General features: G+C 35.5%; 1 protein-coding gene across 1 annotated transcript in view; it reads left to right on the plus strand.

Annotated features, from left to right (window-relative positions):
• Positions 1–14838, plus strand: part of LOC135195527 (trace amine-associated receptor 13c-like) — a 290309-nt gene extending 275471 nt beyond the window's left edge. Inside the window, 5 exon segments of the mRNA XM_064221773.1 lie at positions 9172–9300; positions 10737–10862; positions 11731–11991; positions 11994–12101; positions 12685–14838. Coding sequence (XP_064077843.1) covers positions 9172–9300; positions 10737–10862; positions 11731–11991; positions 11994–12101; positions 12685–12801 — 741 coding nt within the window. The 3' untranslated portion in view covers positions 12802–14838.
• Positions 14839–15139: the final 301 nt, after the last annotated feature.

Below are 15139 nucleotides of genomic sequence, written 5' to 3' on the forward strand. Positions count from 1 at the left end.
ATCTACCTTAAGTGAATCAGTATTTTATAGTATCTGATGAAATGCAACATACTACAATGTCCGTTTAATATTAAGGTGAAATACTGCTGCATTAAAACATGAATAAAATAAATCATATAACTATTAAAATACACAATAAAAAAAACCTTCGGTTCGTTGTCATAGCCTGAGGTTCTACTATAGTTTAATCACTTCAACTTATTTATGGTTTAAAGTTTCATGGAAAATAATGACGAAGAATTTCAATTAATTTCGCTAAAAAGAAAGATAAATGTAATCTGTGAATAACTGACGACTCGAATCACAGAATCGCTCACCTGAAGTGTTCATTTATTTTTACGGAGGGTTTTAGTAGTTGATTAATATCCACTGGGGTTGTCACAGACGAGAATAATTGGGGGAAGGGGGGGGGGCATGGGTGGGGGGGGGGGGGATGAGTTTTCCTAATGGAAATGACCTCCAGACAAACCTCCGTCAAGAATACTGAATCTGATCTGGCCTTTTTTTTATTTTTCATTTTTTTTTTTTACTTCCGTGAGATACTGGAAAACTCTTTTGTAGTTGAATACGTAAAGTATCTGAAGCAGAAGAAGTAATTAATTGATAAAAGTCAATTAAGGTATCAAATTACATTTTGGAAGTTTTAAATGATGTAACCTGCTAAATAAACTGTAGACTGTAGAAGAGGTAATTGTGATAGTATTGAATTACATTTTTAATGTGTTAAAAAAGTAACCAACTAAATAAAATGTATCGCAGAAGAGGTAACTGATAAAATATTGAATGACACCCTCAAATTACAGTTTGGAATTTATATAATAAATATCTAGTTAAATTCTAGACTGTAGAAGAGATAATTGCCAAAATAACTTTTGATACTAAATTACACTCTGAAATTTCAATAAGAAATAACTCGCTACATTAATATCAACTGTAGACTGTAGAGACGGTAATAGGTGGATAATATCACGTGATATCAAATGACATTTTGGAATTTTTATAAGACAGAACAAGCTAACATCGGCTTTTGCCCAACCGCGTAAATAACTCCGGAACTCTCCAATGGTCCTTCCCCCGAAAATATGAATGAAAGACCACATTCATTCGTATGTTCATTGTACGAAAGTAAACCTTTATTCCACTGCGTAACTAATCTCGGTTAATTATAAACCTCTTGGGGACCTCTAAGCCTCTAGCAGCTGAGTAAGCCAATGATATAATCACCTCAAATAATTGGGTATCGTTAATTTGGGTCTGAATACAACCCGGGTACAAAAGAAACCGGCGGATGGTTGAATAATTTGATTTAATGACCTGGACGTTTTCCAGACGTGTCTGGAAGACCTTCAATGGATTAAAGGCAGGATGAATAAATACCCCCGTTCCTTTTGACATTTTCTGTGTGTGTGTGTGTGTGTGTTTGAAAACATCCCTATACCTACACATTCTCTCTTCTCTCTCTCTCTCTCTCTCTCTCTCTCCCCTAGCTCACAAGCAGGTGATGATCCCATGGTTAGTTCGATCTCACGAGAGAGAGAGAGAGAGAGAGAGAGAGAGAGAGAGAGAGAGAGAGAGAGAGATAACGTCAAAATATGTACCTCCTTATAATTACATCGGGAGGGATGAATAAAGGACTATATATTTTACCCCAAAGGGTAACGGAACCACTCATATAATATTCTCTCTCTCTCTCTCTCTCTCTCTCTCTCTCTCTCTCTCTCTCTCTCTCTCTCAGGGAGCCTCTACAGGATGATGCCTCGCCTCTCAATTAAAGGAAGGAATTTCCCCATTGTGTACACTTCATGTTTACAATTTCCTACGAATGAGGAAAGAGAGCAAACAGAATGGCCAAAGAGGAGGAAAAAAAAAAAGAGATTTGTTCCGATTCCTTTATCTTCAAAGATTTACAGAGACTCCGGCAATGGAATAGAGCTTGTCCTTCACCCACCACCCAGGCACATCCCCCCTCCCTTCCCTCCCCCCTCCTCCCCCCCCTTACGTAACGGGTTGCCCTGATGGGTTTTCTGGGGCCCGGAGAGGCGTGACGTAACACCCGGAGGAATTTACATAAATAACTTGTCAGGTTATTTGCGAGATTTTCCGTCGGAATTCGGTTCCGTTGTGGATGGTGGAAACATGTTTCGTTTACTCAGTTGGGTGAACATGGGAATTATAACTAAATGTCTGTTTTTTTATAGGTGTTCTAAACAGAAATCAGTTTTTTCACTGCCTCATTATCTATCGATTTTTTTTAAGTTCCTCTCTTGAAGATTTTTAAATTTATCATTCCAGATTCATTTCTTTATCAAATTTCTCAAGCCCTTTTTAAGTTTTTTTCAAATCACATTCAGTTCTAAATCCTTCTTTGAATGTGACAGGTCTTGGATTTTAAGGATCCATCTGTCCGTTCACAAATTCTGTTGTTACATAGCTCATTCGTTTATCTAATTATCTTAATAATATCTACCCATTTTCTCTATGAACGCGTCATCGCCTACTCATCTCGAACTCTATTAACTAACTTCTGCAAACAGGATCATTATAACCTTTATTTTTCAGTTATCTCTTTATATCTTTACTATTCTATATCAGTTACCTCATCATCATCATCATCTTCATCTTTGCTCATTTCGTTATGTAACTGTTTGTTATAATATCGTCCATCTCCAAAACGACTTATATTTATTCGTTTTGTTTTTTATTAAGAGAACGCTTCCGGTTGATGTATGATAAAAAAAGGAGGATTTTAACGTTCCCTGACGCAAAGACCAAGAAAACTTGAATCAGAAAAGTTTTGAGTTTCAAAGACAAAAAGAAAAAAAAACTACTATCGATTAGAATTCCGCGTAGAAACCCCAGACAAGCAACGCCCAGAAAAAAAAAAAAAAAGTGTCGGAAAGGATCACGTCAAAGAGAAGGAAGCTTCCAATATTTATCACATTAACTCTCTTCCACTTCGCTTCCTACAAGATTCGCTCTTCCTCTTGTAGAATGGAATGCATTATAAAATTTAGGCCAAAGACCAAGCGCTGGGATTTATGGTGTCATTCAGCGCAGGAACGGCATTTGAGAGCAAAAAGTTTTTTTTTAATGATTAAATAACAGAGGGTGATAACCTCGCAGCTGCACTCTGAAATAACTGTTTGGAGAAGGTTAAGTTAAGTATATTTTAGTTTACCCAGACCACTGAGCTGATTAACAGCTCTCCTACGGCTGGCCCGAAGGATTATAATCATTAGATATTTCTTACGTGGCTAGAAACCAACTGGTTACTTAGCAACGGGACCTACAGCTTATTGTGGGATCCGAATCACATTATATTATATCGAAAAACATGAGTTTCTAATCACCAGAAATAAACTTTTCTGATTCCTTGTAGGCAGTGGGGAATCGAACTCGGGACTACCGAATCAGTCCAACGAGGGCTGGCCTAGGAATCAACTGTACTTAGCAAAGGACCTACAGCTTATTGTGGGATACGACCAACATTATATGGTAGAAAAACATGCATTCTAATCACCAGAAATAAATTCCTCTGGTTCCGCGTTGGCAGCAGCAGGGAGCGAACTCTGGCTGCCAGATTGATAGGCTAGTTTGCAGCCCACTCGTCCACTGAGGAACTTGTTTGGAGAAGGACGAAAGAGGCAGATCTAACTTAATGTAAACGTTAAATATAAACCTTCTTTCAAGAAACTTTGAAGCAGAATATCTGAGACGGCCGAAATTATGAAATATGGCCCTGGTCATGCAGTTGCGGTATAAGATTATTGTAAAACAATTCTCGCATAGACGAGGCAGTTGGGAAGGGCAACCTCATGCCCACATGGAGCTACAGAAATGGGAATCGGTGAAACAGGACTAAACTTTTATTGAATTGAATATAGAATTTAGGCCAAAAGGCAAGCACTGGGACCTATGAGGTCATTCAGCGCTGGAATGGAAATTGACAGTTAAAGGTTTGAAAGGTGGTAAAAGGAGGAAAATCTCAAAGCAGTTGCAATACGAAACAATTGTTAGGAGAGGGTGGAAAGTTAGATGGAAGAAAGAGAATATAAAAGGAGGCGCAGTAAAAGGAGCGAAAGGGGTTGCAGCTAGGGGCCGAAAGCACGCTGCAAAGAACCTTAAGTAATGCCTACAGTGCACAGCATGAGGTCCACTGACGGCACTACCCTCCTACGCGGTAGGGCGGCTGTAATCGTAGAAAGGAAGAGTTTACCCACAAAATTTTAGCTGACATTTTATGTTAAGTCTAAATGGTGATCCTTTCGCTCTAATCCGTGGAATTAGAAGCACAACATATTACACTTATGATAAGGGAAATAAAATAAATGTTAAGTAGCGAGTGAAACTGAAAAAAAAAATATAGAAAAAAAGTAATAACAACAAAATTCTGAAATATAAGAAATATTAGGACGCTGGGAACGGTTCCATATGGGCCCTGTTATTTCTCTCTCCATAACAGGGAAATGTTTTGGACCGCCGTGCGATTGATTCAAAATAGAATTAAAGAAAAAAAAAGTAGATGGGAAAAGGGGGAGAATAAAATCACGGCCAAAAAAAAAAAAAAAAGATATTCCCAAACATTTCAACGAAGCTGTGGATCACAACAAGCCATCTTACGAAACAAATGAAATAGAATTATTATAACTTTATATAAAAAAAACCTTTAGTCAGATTTCCTGTTAAATAAAAAAAATGTCATTTTTGACATTCTTGAAGAAAAATGGTCATTTTGCCACTAACTTTAAAAAAGCAACTTTGTCATATTTGCCATAACTTTAAGGATTCCGGCAAGATAAGAGTGCCGTCAGTGCTCCTCACGTGGTGCACTGTAGGCACTGCGCAAGGGTCTTTTTGCAGGGTCCCTTCGGCCCGTAGCTGCAATAAGGGAGACTGCAAAGAACCTTAAGTAATGCTTACAGTGTACCGCATGAGGTGCACTGACTGCACTATCCCCCTTCGGGAGTTTTAAGGTATTCGGGATGGAAGAAAGCTGGTTAACATTCCGAATAAATTTCAATGACAAATATATCAAAAGAGTTCGAGAATTTGGAATTCATAAAAATTGAGGTTTCAAAAAGAAAAAAAAAAAACTTTCTGTAATGTTACGAATCAAAGAAAAATTCATTTTAGTTTACGATTTCGAAAATCGCTTCACGAACATTGAACATTTATTACAGTTATACATTAAATAAATTTTTTTCAAACTTTTCGAAAACTGTCTTGGTGTCGTACGAAACTGAACCTGGTAATAACACATTAAATAAAAATATAATAACGTGATGATTATACGAACAAAGTTACAGCCACTTTCGTCTTATTACCAAGCTGCAGTGACCATATCTTAGTAATAAGACGAAAGTACTTAGCATCTCCTGTGTTTTAATTTTCCTACGTGGCTGTAACTTTGTTCATACACAAACACACAAACACAACACACACACCCACACACACACACACACACATATATATATATATATTATATTATCTATAATATATTTATATATATAATGCTATATATATATATTTATATATATATATATTTATATATTATATATTTTATATATATAATAATTTTATTATATACAATATAATACATACATACATACATACATATTATATAATATATATAGATATATATATATATATATATATATATATATATATATATATATTATATATATATATATAACATACTATATATCCTATATATATATATATATATATATATATATAATATATATATATATATATATATATATATATATATATATAATTTATATACACACACACACACACTCATATATCTATATATATATATATATATATATATATATATATATATATATATATATATATATATATATAAAATCTATGGGTGCGTGCGTCACACACTTATTCAAAACGCAAACTACAAATCCAATAAACTATTACTTGCGCGAGAGTTCATCACCTAGAAAGCTAAATATGATAACGAAATTAGGACAGCCTGAAAAAACAGGACAGTCTGATATCTGATAGTTAATCACTTTTGAAAAGAGATTAGGATAGAATATCATAAATAATTTTATGGTAAAATAATTGTCACGCTTCCATTTCTGTGCATCGGGGAGATAAAGACCCAACAGAAGTGTGCAAAACCTGAGATAAATATCTTTAAAATTAGCCAGTAATTAATCACCAAGAATTTCTTAACCACCACAAGAATTTGTTAACAACCAACAAGAATTTGTTAACTAACCAACATGAATTTGTTAACCAACCAACAAGAAATTCCTGACAACCAAGAAGCAATTGTTAACCAACAACAAGAGTCTGTTAACCAATGAACATTTGTTAACAAATCAACAAACATTTGTTAACCGCCAACAAGAATTTGTTAACCAACCAACAAGAAATTCCTGACAACCAAGAAGCATTTGTTAACCACCAAAAAGATTCTGCTAACCAATCAACTTTTGTTAACCAATCAACAAACATTTGTTAACCACCAACAAGAATTTGTTAACCAACCAACAAGAATATGTTAACTATCCAACAAACATTTGTTAACTGACCAACAAGAATTGTCAACTAACTTTTGTTAACCAACCAACAAACATTTATTAACTAGCCAACATGAATTTGTTAACCAACCAACAAGAAATTCCTGACAACCAAGAAGCATTTGTTAACCACCAACAAGAATCTGTTTACCAATCAACAAACATTTGTTAACCACCAACAAGAATTTTTAACAACCAACATTTGTTAACCAATCAAACAAACATTTGTTTTAACAAATGTTTGTTTGACCAACAAGAATTTGTTAACCAACCAACAAAAATATGATCACCAGCCAACAAGAATTTGTCAACCGACCAACAAGACATTGTTAAACAACTGAAAAACATGTATTAACTAGCCAAAGATAATTCGCTAACCAAACGACAAACATTTATTAACCAACCAAGAAGAATTTGTCATCCAACATTCGTTAACATCCATGAAACATTTGTTAACCAACCAACAACCTTTATTTACTAGCTAAAAAGAATTTGTTAACCAACCAAACAACATTTGTTAACCAACCAACAAACGTTTATTAACTAGTTAAAAAGAATTTTCTAACCAACCAACAAACCTTTATTAACTGGCTAACAAGAATTTGCTAACCAACCAACAAAAAATTGTTAATAATCAACCAAGGAACTTTGTTAACCAACCAATAAGAATTTGTTAATTAACAGACCAACGAACATCTGTTAACCATCCATGATCAATAAGAATTTGTTAACCAACAGACATCTGTTACACAACCAACATGAATTTGTTAAGCAACCAACAACAGCTCATTAACCAACCAACAAAAAACTCGTTAACCAACCAACACTACCAATTGCCGACCACCCTTGGCCGAAGACAAATGTGTCCAAAACCAGCTAAGAGAAATTCCTCGCCCCATAAAATTGGGGGAATCTTGAAGAAGGAAAAATCGGCAGGGCGCTTATCCATTTTATTAATGGAAAAGAAAGACAATGGATGGCCCCCACATTTATCAAAAGCTCTTTTCCGCTTTCCCTTCTTTTTTTCCTCAGTTTCCTCTTGTTTACTTTTTTTTTTTTTTTTTAATTCTTATTTTCAATTTGAACTGGTTCGGATGATTTACGTATTCACCTTGCGTCTTTTAATAACGGAAATGGAGGACCGGTTTTGCCCTAATTTAGGGGTTTTGTTTGGGTTTGGTTTCAACGTGGATACTTGCTTTTGCTTGCTTTTATTGTCGTTGTTGTTCTGTTGTTGTTCTCTCGCGTTGGTTCCCAAACCCGTGACAAACAACAAACATAATGGAGATGGAAGATCAGCTTTCCCACGATTTACTTTTGGAGTTTTGTTGTGCATTTTATGCTGTTGTTTTTTTCTTTCGCGTTGTTTCGCCGAATCGTGGTAAAACAGCAAGCATAACTGCTTTGAAGGACTGAGCTGCTCCTACCATACCTGCTGCTCATTTCTGCCGCTGATGTTAAACAGACGGTGTTGTTGTTGTTGTTGTTGGTGTTCTTGCCGTTGTCTTTGTTGCTCCAGTTTCTTGTTGACCGCTGGCGGTTGCAGCTGTCGCAAAAAAGAAAAGAAAAACTCTGCTTGTGTCAGGGAAGCTGCCGGTTCGTGCTTTCATTATCCTCTTCACTCAGAGCCAGAGGAAAGCTGGTCTTTGCTTTCAGAAGCAATTGCTAAACGGTAATTCACTTCATCTTACAAATGTTAAATAAATAGTTGATATTTCATTAACATGTAATATTTTGATACTCTTGAAACTGCACAGCTGAGGTACCCTGGGGTCCGATGTGAAATATAATTAGGATGTTTTCGCTTAACGCTAATTGACTGATACAGAATATACGTCTATTCACAAAAGGTAAATATTCATGCTATGATAATAGCATCATCACGTCCTCTCTCTGCGTATATTTAAGAGTGAATTATTAATGTGTTCATATTTTTCTTGGCAAATTCCGCACGTGCTAAATTTCGTCGCAATAACACAAAACTTAATTTCTCTTTTACGTCGCATTCACAATGGTACAACTAATCTTTTTATATATAATCTAGTTAGTATTTCTCTTCCTCATAAGGATGCTCTTTCACTCTCCTATATAAGAAGACAATCTCCTCCAAATATACAATAAAACACATCATTTTTTTTCTCTTCACAGGAGCGAACTCAATCTTTCTCTCCTACATAAAATGCACACAGTCCCTCTATCCTATATATGAATGCGATTAATTGTCCTCCTTTTTCTAATATGTAAAAATGCACTCAGTTCTTCTCTCGCTTTTAGTTTTCTGTAAAAGAAAACTATTGAGATGGCTTTGTCTATCCACACTTTTTCTGTCCGCCTTCAGATCTTAAAAACTTATGAGGCTAGAGGGCTGCAAACTGGTATGTTGATCATCCACCTCACAATCATCAAACATACCAAATCGCAACCCTTTAGCCTCAGTAGTTTTGATTTTATTCAAGGTTAAACGTAGCCCTGATCGTGCCTCTGGCAACCTAACAACAGAGGCCACCACGGACGGCTGAGAATTTCACGGGTCGCGGCTCGCACAGTATCATACCGAAACCACTGAAATGATAGATCAATTTTCGGTGGCCTTGTTTATAATCTTTCTCTCCTTTCCCCTTAACAGCTGTTGATGTCGGAGCGACGTGAGAGCTTGCGCGCTTGCAGAGTCATGGCTGTTGTGTCACTGTCCTTCGTCATCACCATCACGCCTTGGACCTTGAGGCAGATTATAGCGGCTTGCACCAACTCCAGGGTAAGTATGATGGAATGGAAGGTGAAGAAAAGTCAATAAAAATGCACCTTTTCAAAGGTTGCTTAAACTGTTCATATGTGGGTGCATTAATAAGCAATGCGTGTATAGTAAGTGTAATTATATATGCATGCAACAGCGAAAGATCACTCTTAAACAATAATAAACACTGAGCAGTATTCAAGATCTCATTCATAACACAACTGTTGAATAGAAAAATGAATAATATATATATATTATTATATATATTATATATATTATGTAAATATCTACATAACATATACATACATACACACATACATCATACATGTGTCTGTACGCACAGACAAGCAATTCATTTCTCTGGCTTCACCGCCTGAGAAAAAAAATGTCTGCGGAAGAAAATTTAATTTTGCAAAGCAAGACAAGAAAGAAAAAAAAATACAGTTATATATTTTAGGTGGAATGTTGGTCGTGTTTTTCCAGCAATCTAGAGCCGTGGAAGAGAGAGAGAGAGAGAGAGAGAGAGAGAGAGAGAGAGAGAGAGAGAGAGAGAGAGAGAGAGAGAGGCAATTGGTCTGATGATAACGGCCACTATATTTTTAATCATAAAAGAGAGAGAGAGAGAGAGAGAGAGAGAGAGAGAGAGAGAGAGAGAGAGAGAAGAGAGAGAGAAGAGAGAGAGAGAGAGAGGGAGAGAGAGAGGAGGCAATTGGTTGATGTATACGGCCCACTATATTTTTAAATCATAGAGAGAGAGAGAGAGAGAGAGAGAGAGAGAGAGAGAGAGAGAGAGAGAGAGAGAGGAAAATGGTCTGATGGTGATAACGGCCATTATATTTAAAATCATAAAAGTAATTATGTTATAATTACATTTACCAAAATCATTGCGACGGCCTAATGTGCAGGAAAGAGCTCACATCCCAAAACCTGATTATCAAATTCTCTTCACTTTCCCGAATCTAATTGACATATTCCCTGTATTTAAAAGATAAGAATTACCCTTATATCGGAAAGCCTCATTATCGAATTCCCTCTGTTTCCCAGAATCCTCTGAGCAAATTCAAAAGGTATAGTCATTTTCTCTTCCAGAGTCTAACAGGCGAAACATTTAATAACATCAATTAACCACACAAATGTCCTAATGCATAATCTAATGGTCATATTCGCCTTATTTCACGATAATTTAACTGTCATGCTCTAATTACTTCCCAAGACTGTTATACTGTATATATTTGTTTTTCATTGGAATTTGTTTTGCCTGGAATCTCTTCTGATTAGTTCCCAAGAATCTATAATTGTCGTACTGTATAAATGTGTTTTTTAATACATGTTTTTTTGCCTGGAATCCCTTTTGAATTTTGTTGGTAGGAGTAGCAGCATGCTGCTACACTCCATTTCATGTACATCAATAAACATTTTTGAATTTGAATTTGAATTGTCAAACTCTGCATTTCCAGATACCAGGTGGATTAGATTACGCCGTGTGGGTGGTGAATATCTTCGGAGGCACAGTCATCATATTCATTTACTGGCTGCTTTCGCCGACTTTTAGAAGGGCGTTAGACGAAACACTACACAACAGGGTAAGATGAAATATATCTCATTTAAAGAGTCAAATATATCTCATTTAAAGTCCTAAGTTATGTGGAATCACGATTGACAACTAGGCTACTCTAGCGAGGGACTGTCGTTTGGGATGGTGGTAAAAAAAAAAAATTAGTACTAAATACTAAAATAAAAATTCACACTGGATTTTGCTTTTTTTTATATGAAGTTTAATAAAACTGCTATCGTTTCGTCAGGTTGATAAACGTGTATTTAAATTAAGAGTGTCCTAGTTTACGTAGAATTCGGTTTATCTTGAAAACAATATTCTTTCAAAGGAATGTTGTTGGGAATAGTGGTCTAAGAAAAAACTGTAGGAATAAAAAAGTTCCATGCAACTTTGCTTAATTTTCAATTACGGTATGTTAAAAGATTTCTCTTTTCGTTAGGTTAAAAATATTTGATATTTAGTCCCTGTCAAAAACAAAATTAATAATAATTTTCGTTATCGTTAGCTTGCAAACACAATTTACTTCATTTTTCATGATATCTTCAGTTTACAAGACCAATGTATTCTATTGTTTTTGCTATCTCAAGTTCGCAAAAAGCAATTTTTATAAATTTTCGTGTTATCGTTATTTTGCACAAATAATTTACTTAATTTTTTATCGTCTTTAGTTCGATCAAACAGTAACGGAAACATTATAATTAACTTTTGGAATAGAAAAAAAAAAACAAAATGAAATACGATTTGTTAAGCAATTTTTCCAATTTCTTCCCTCCCACCCAAACCCCCATCCTCTCATTCCAATCCTCCCCCTACCACCGACTCCTCCACTCCTCCCCCCCTCCCCCCCCCCCAAAAAAAAAAAAAAAAAAAAAAAAAAACTCCCCCCCAACCGACAGATCTGCTGCGGGAACGTGTACTACGACCGCGGCGACGACGACGTGACCATGGTCCACCTACCGCTGCAGAAGGAGGACCACCACCACCAGCAGTTCCAACACCACCACCACCATCACCACCACCACTACGTCCCGAGCAGCAAACACGACAGCTTCCGCCTCAACAACGGCGGACACGCTGCCAACTGCCCCGCCGTGCCCCCGCCCCCCAGAATAAACAGCAGCAGCAGCAACAGCTGCAAGAGGCCCGCACCCAGAGCTGCAACACCACCCCCCGACACCTGGCCAACGGCAGGGCGGGCGGCGTGACGAGCGGCCACCACAACGGCGCCTACGACATCGAAGCCCTCGGCGAAAAGTACTGGGGGGAGGTGGGTGGGTGCGGCTTTTCTCTCTTCTACACACACATGCATAAGTGTTTTATAATATATCTTATATGTAAATAATACATATATATACATACATAATATTTATTTAACATATATAATATATATATATTTAATACATATAATTCTACATATATAATTATAGATTATAATTTATATACATATGATTCTATATATAAATATATATGTCATATACATGCATATATATATATATACATATATATGTGTGCGTGTATATATATATATATATATATATATATATATATATATATATATATATATATATATATATTATATATATACAAATATAGAAATATATATATATATATATATATATATATATATACATATAATTTTATTTAATATTTCACCCTATCGTCCCTTTATTACAGTCTTAGATATAACGTATAATCTTTAAAACTAGTGTCTTAATCCCACAACATCTTAAGACATTTATAACAGAATTTCACTCTATTGACTTCAACTGTTAACGTCTTATAGATACGAGATGAGATCTCCGGTAAGTTCCGCCTGTACACATAACTCATCCCTTTTCCATACCTTCCAGATCCTGGAACGCACGGTGTCGTCCACGTCTCTCCAGAATCTCCAGAGAATATACAGAAACAACTCCACTTCGCACCCGGAGCTACGGCTAAGCCACACTTCGAACTGGCACATATAAACAATATATTGATTAAGCTTTAGACTTATATTCAGCTGTTCACGAACGCCAAACAAAACTAATTGGGGTAATTCGCATTTGGAATGAATGATACTCAAAGTAATTCATTGGAAAGCTAGAAAAGTATACAACGAACTATTTGCAATACTGATTGACAGAGTTACCATTACGTAGATCTGGCACCGCAGATGAAAACCGAAGACTAACAAGATTCATATGAAATCTTGAAGACGCCGGAAAGAAGCGACTTGCTTGACTCTGTGCTCATTGGAAATTGGGTTTCGTAGAATTCACGATACTGTTCTTTTTTTAATTCAAATCCGTTATAAAGAGTATCAGTGATATACTCAATTCTGAGATGAACCGGAATAAGGCTTCTATGTACGAATTTTAATGTGCAATACTTTTTAAAAACTTGTATCGAGTTTTTAGTATAGGCAGGTACTCCACTTGTAATCAAAGATATTGTATATGTTTACCGGTACGTTACACACAAACACACACACACACACACACACATATATATATATATGGTGTGTAAACTTGATACAAAATCTACATTTCAAAAATCTTTGATCTATTTCAATAAATAGTTTTCCCCTGGGCACAATAAAATTGTACCTCGTTTACTTTGTTCTTAAAACAACAACTTTCTCATTTGTTTTTCGTTAACGTCGCTAACTTGTTGTTAACAAGTTTGTGATATGTATGAGACATGTATGCAGCAAGTTCGCAACATGTATGCGACAAGTTAGTGACATTTATGTGGCAAGTTTGTGACATGTAAGCGACAAGTTTGTGACATGTCTACGACAAGTTTTTGACATGTTGGCACAAGTTTGCTACAATATGCGACAAGTTACAAACGTGTATAGGACGGTTTACAACAGTTTGGAAATTTTAAAGAGGTAAAGAAACCCCACCGAAGACTTGTTCAGTCGCACGAGAACGCAAACTGAAAACTGTTCCTTGAAGGAAGATAGAACTTTAGTGAATGAAATACTTGCATTTACACATAATTCACTGCGTACACATGCGTCAATGCCCAGACCTACATACCATAATGAGCCATATCCCCTTTAATTCTATTTTTAGACAAATGGATCGGGGACCGTGCACCGTAAACGAATCTATTTCATGAGAAACACCAGACACAGACCACCCTACCACCCACCGCCCCCCTCCTCCCCCCCAATAACAGTACAGGTGTACAAAACTCAATTAACCTGCGGAATATTAGCCTTAATGTGGAGGCCTTTTGTACAGGCATTTATAGAGTTGCAAAAAGCATGTATAAATAGCTGAAAAAAAAACATTTATAAATAGTTGCAAAAAAGCATTTATAAATAGCTGAAAAAAACATTATAAATAGTTGCAAAAATGCATTTATAGAGCACTGTAAAGAGAGAATATGGGATAAAAACAGTATGAATAAGAAATATAAAGAATATAGCTAGAAATTAAAAAATTTAAGAGAACAGTGGTAATAGTAGAAAAAGGTCGAGAAAGCGAGATTCAACTAGATATATAATAAAAGACTGGTCTATAAAAAGGAAGACGAAGTTGACAAACTCCCTTACGTAAGCTTTCATGTTCTCTTTAAAAATAATAATAAATTAAAACCAAGAACACTTGACACGAAATGCGATTTACAAGGCTGTGACAAACTTGATTTCAACAACTTAATAAAATACAAGTTTTAAACTGAGAACTATAAACGTTCTCCTGAAATAAACGGGAAAAATATAATTCCCAAAAGTAAACTGAACACAAGACAATCAAAAGAACAGGCCAAAAACGAGCACAAAAAGGAGATAAGAACACGGGGAATTTGCGACACTGGAATTGTAACTTCGAAAGGAAGACAAAAGGAATATTTTTCTCGTAACCGGTACATTTTAAGCGTCCTTATCGCACAAATAATTCTATAATAACTGCTATAAAAACAATAGGTTGCATGCCGTTTCTAATTAACTGTGTATTCAACTTTTAATGTCTTTTTATTATTATTATTATTATTATTATTATTATTATTATTATTATTAATTATTATTATTGCTGTTTTTGGACTTATCGCTGTACAGTGTTGCTCATATTCTTCTTAGAATTATTATTTTTATTATTATTATTATTATTATTATTATTATTATTATTATTATTATTATTACTCCATACTGCTTCGCTAATGCTTGGTATCATGATCATCAAAACCCGGTTGCTCATATCCACATGTATAGTTACTATTGCTTTTAAGTTGCTCATAGACATCGATTATTAATATTAATATCATCAGTATCATCCCGTTGCTCATAAATATTCGGTTTTATTACCAACATGA

The sequence above is a fragment of the Macrobrachium nipponense genome, chromosome 16, assembly GCF_015104395.2.
Source record: "Macrobrachium nipponense isolate FS-2020 chromosome 16, ASM1510439v2, whole genome shotgun sequence".
Lineage (NCBI taxonomy): Eukaryota > Metazoa > Arthropoda > Malacostraca > Decapoda > Palaemonidae > Macrobrachium > Macrobrachium nipponense.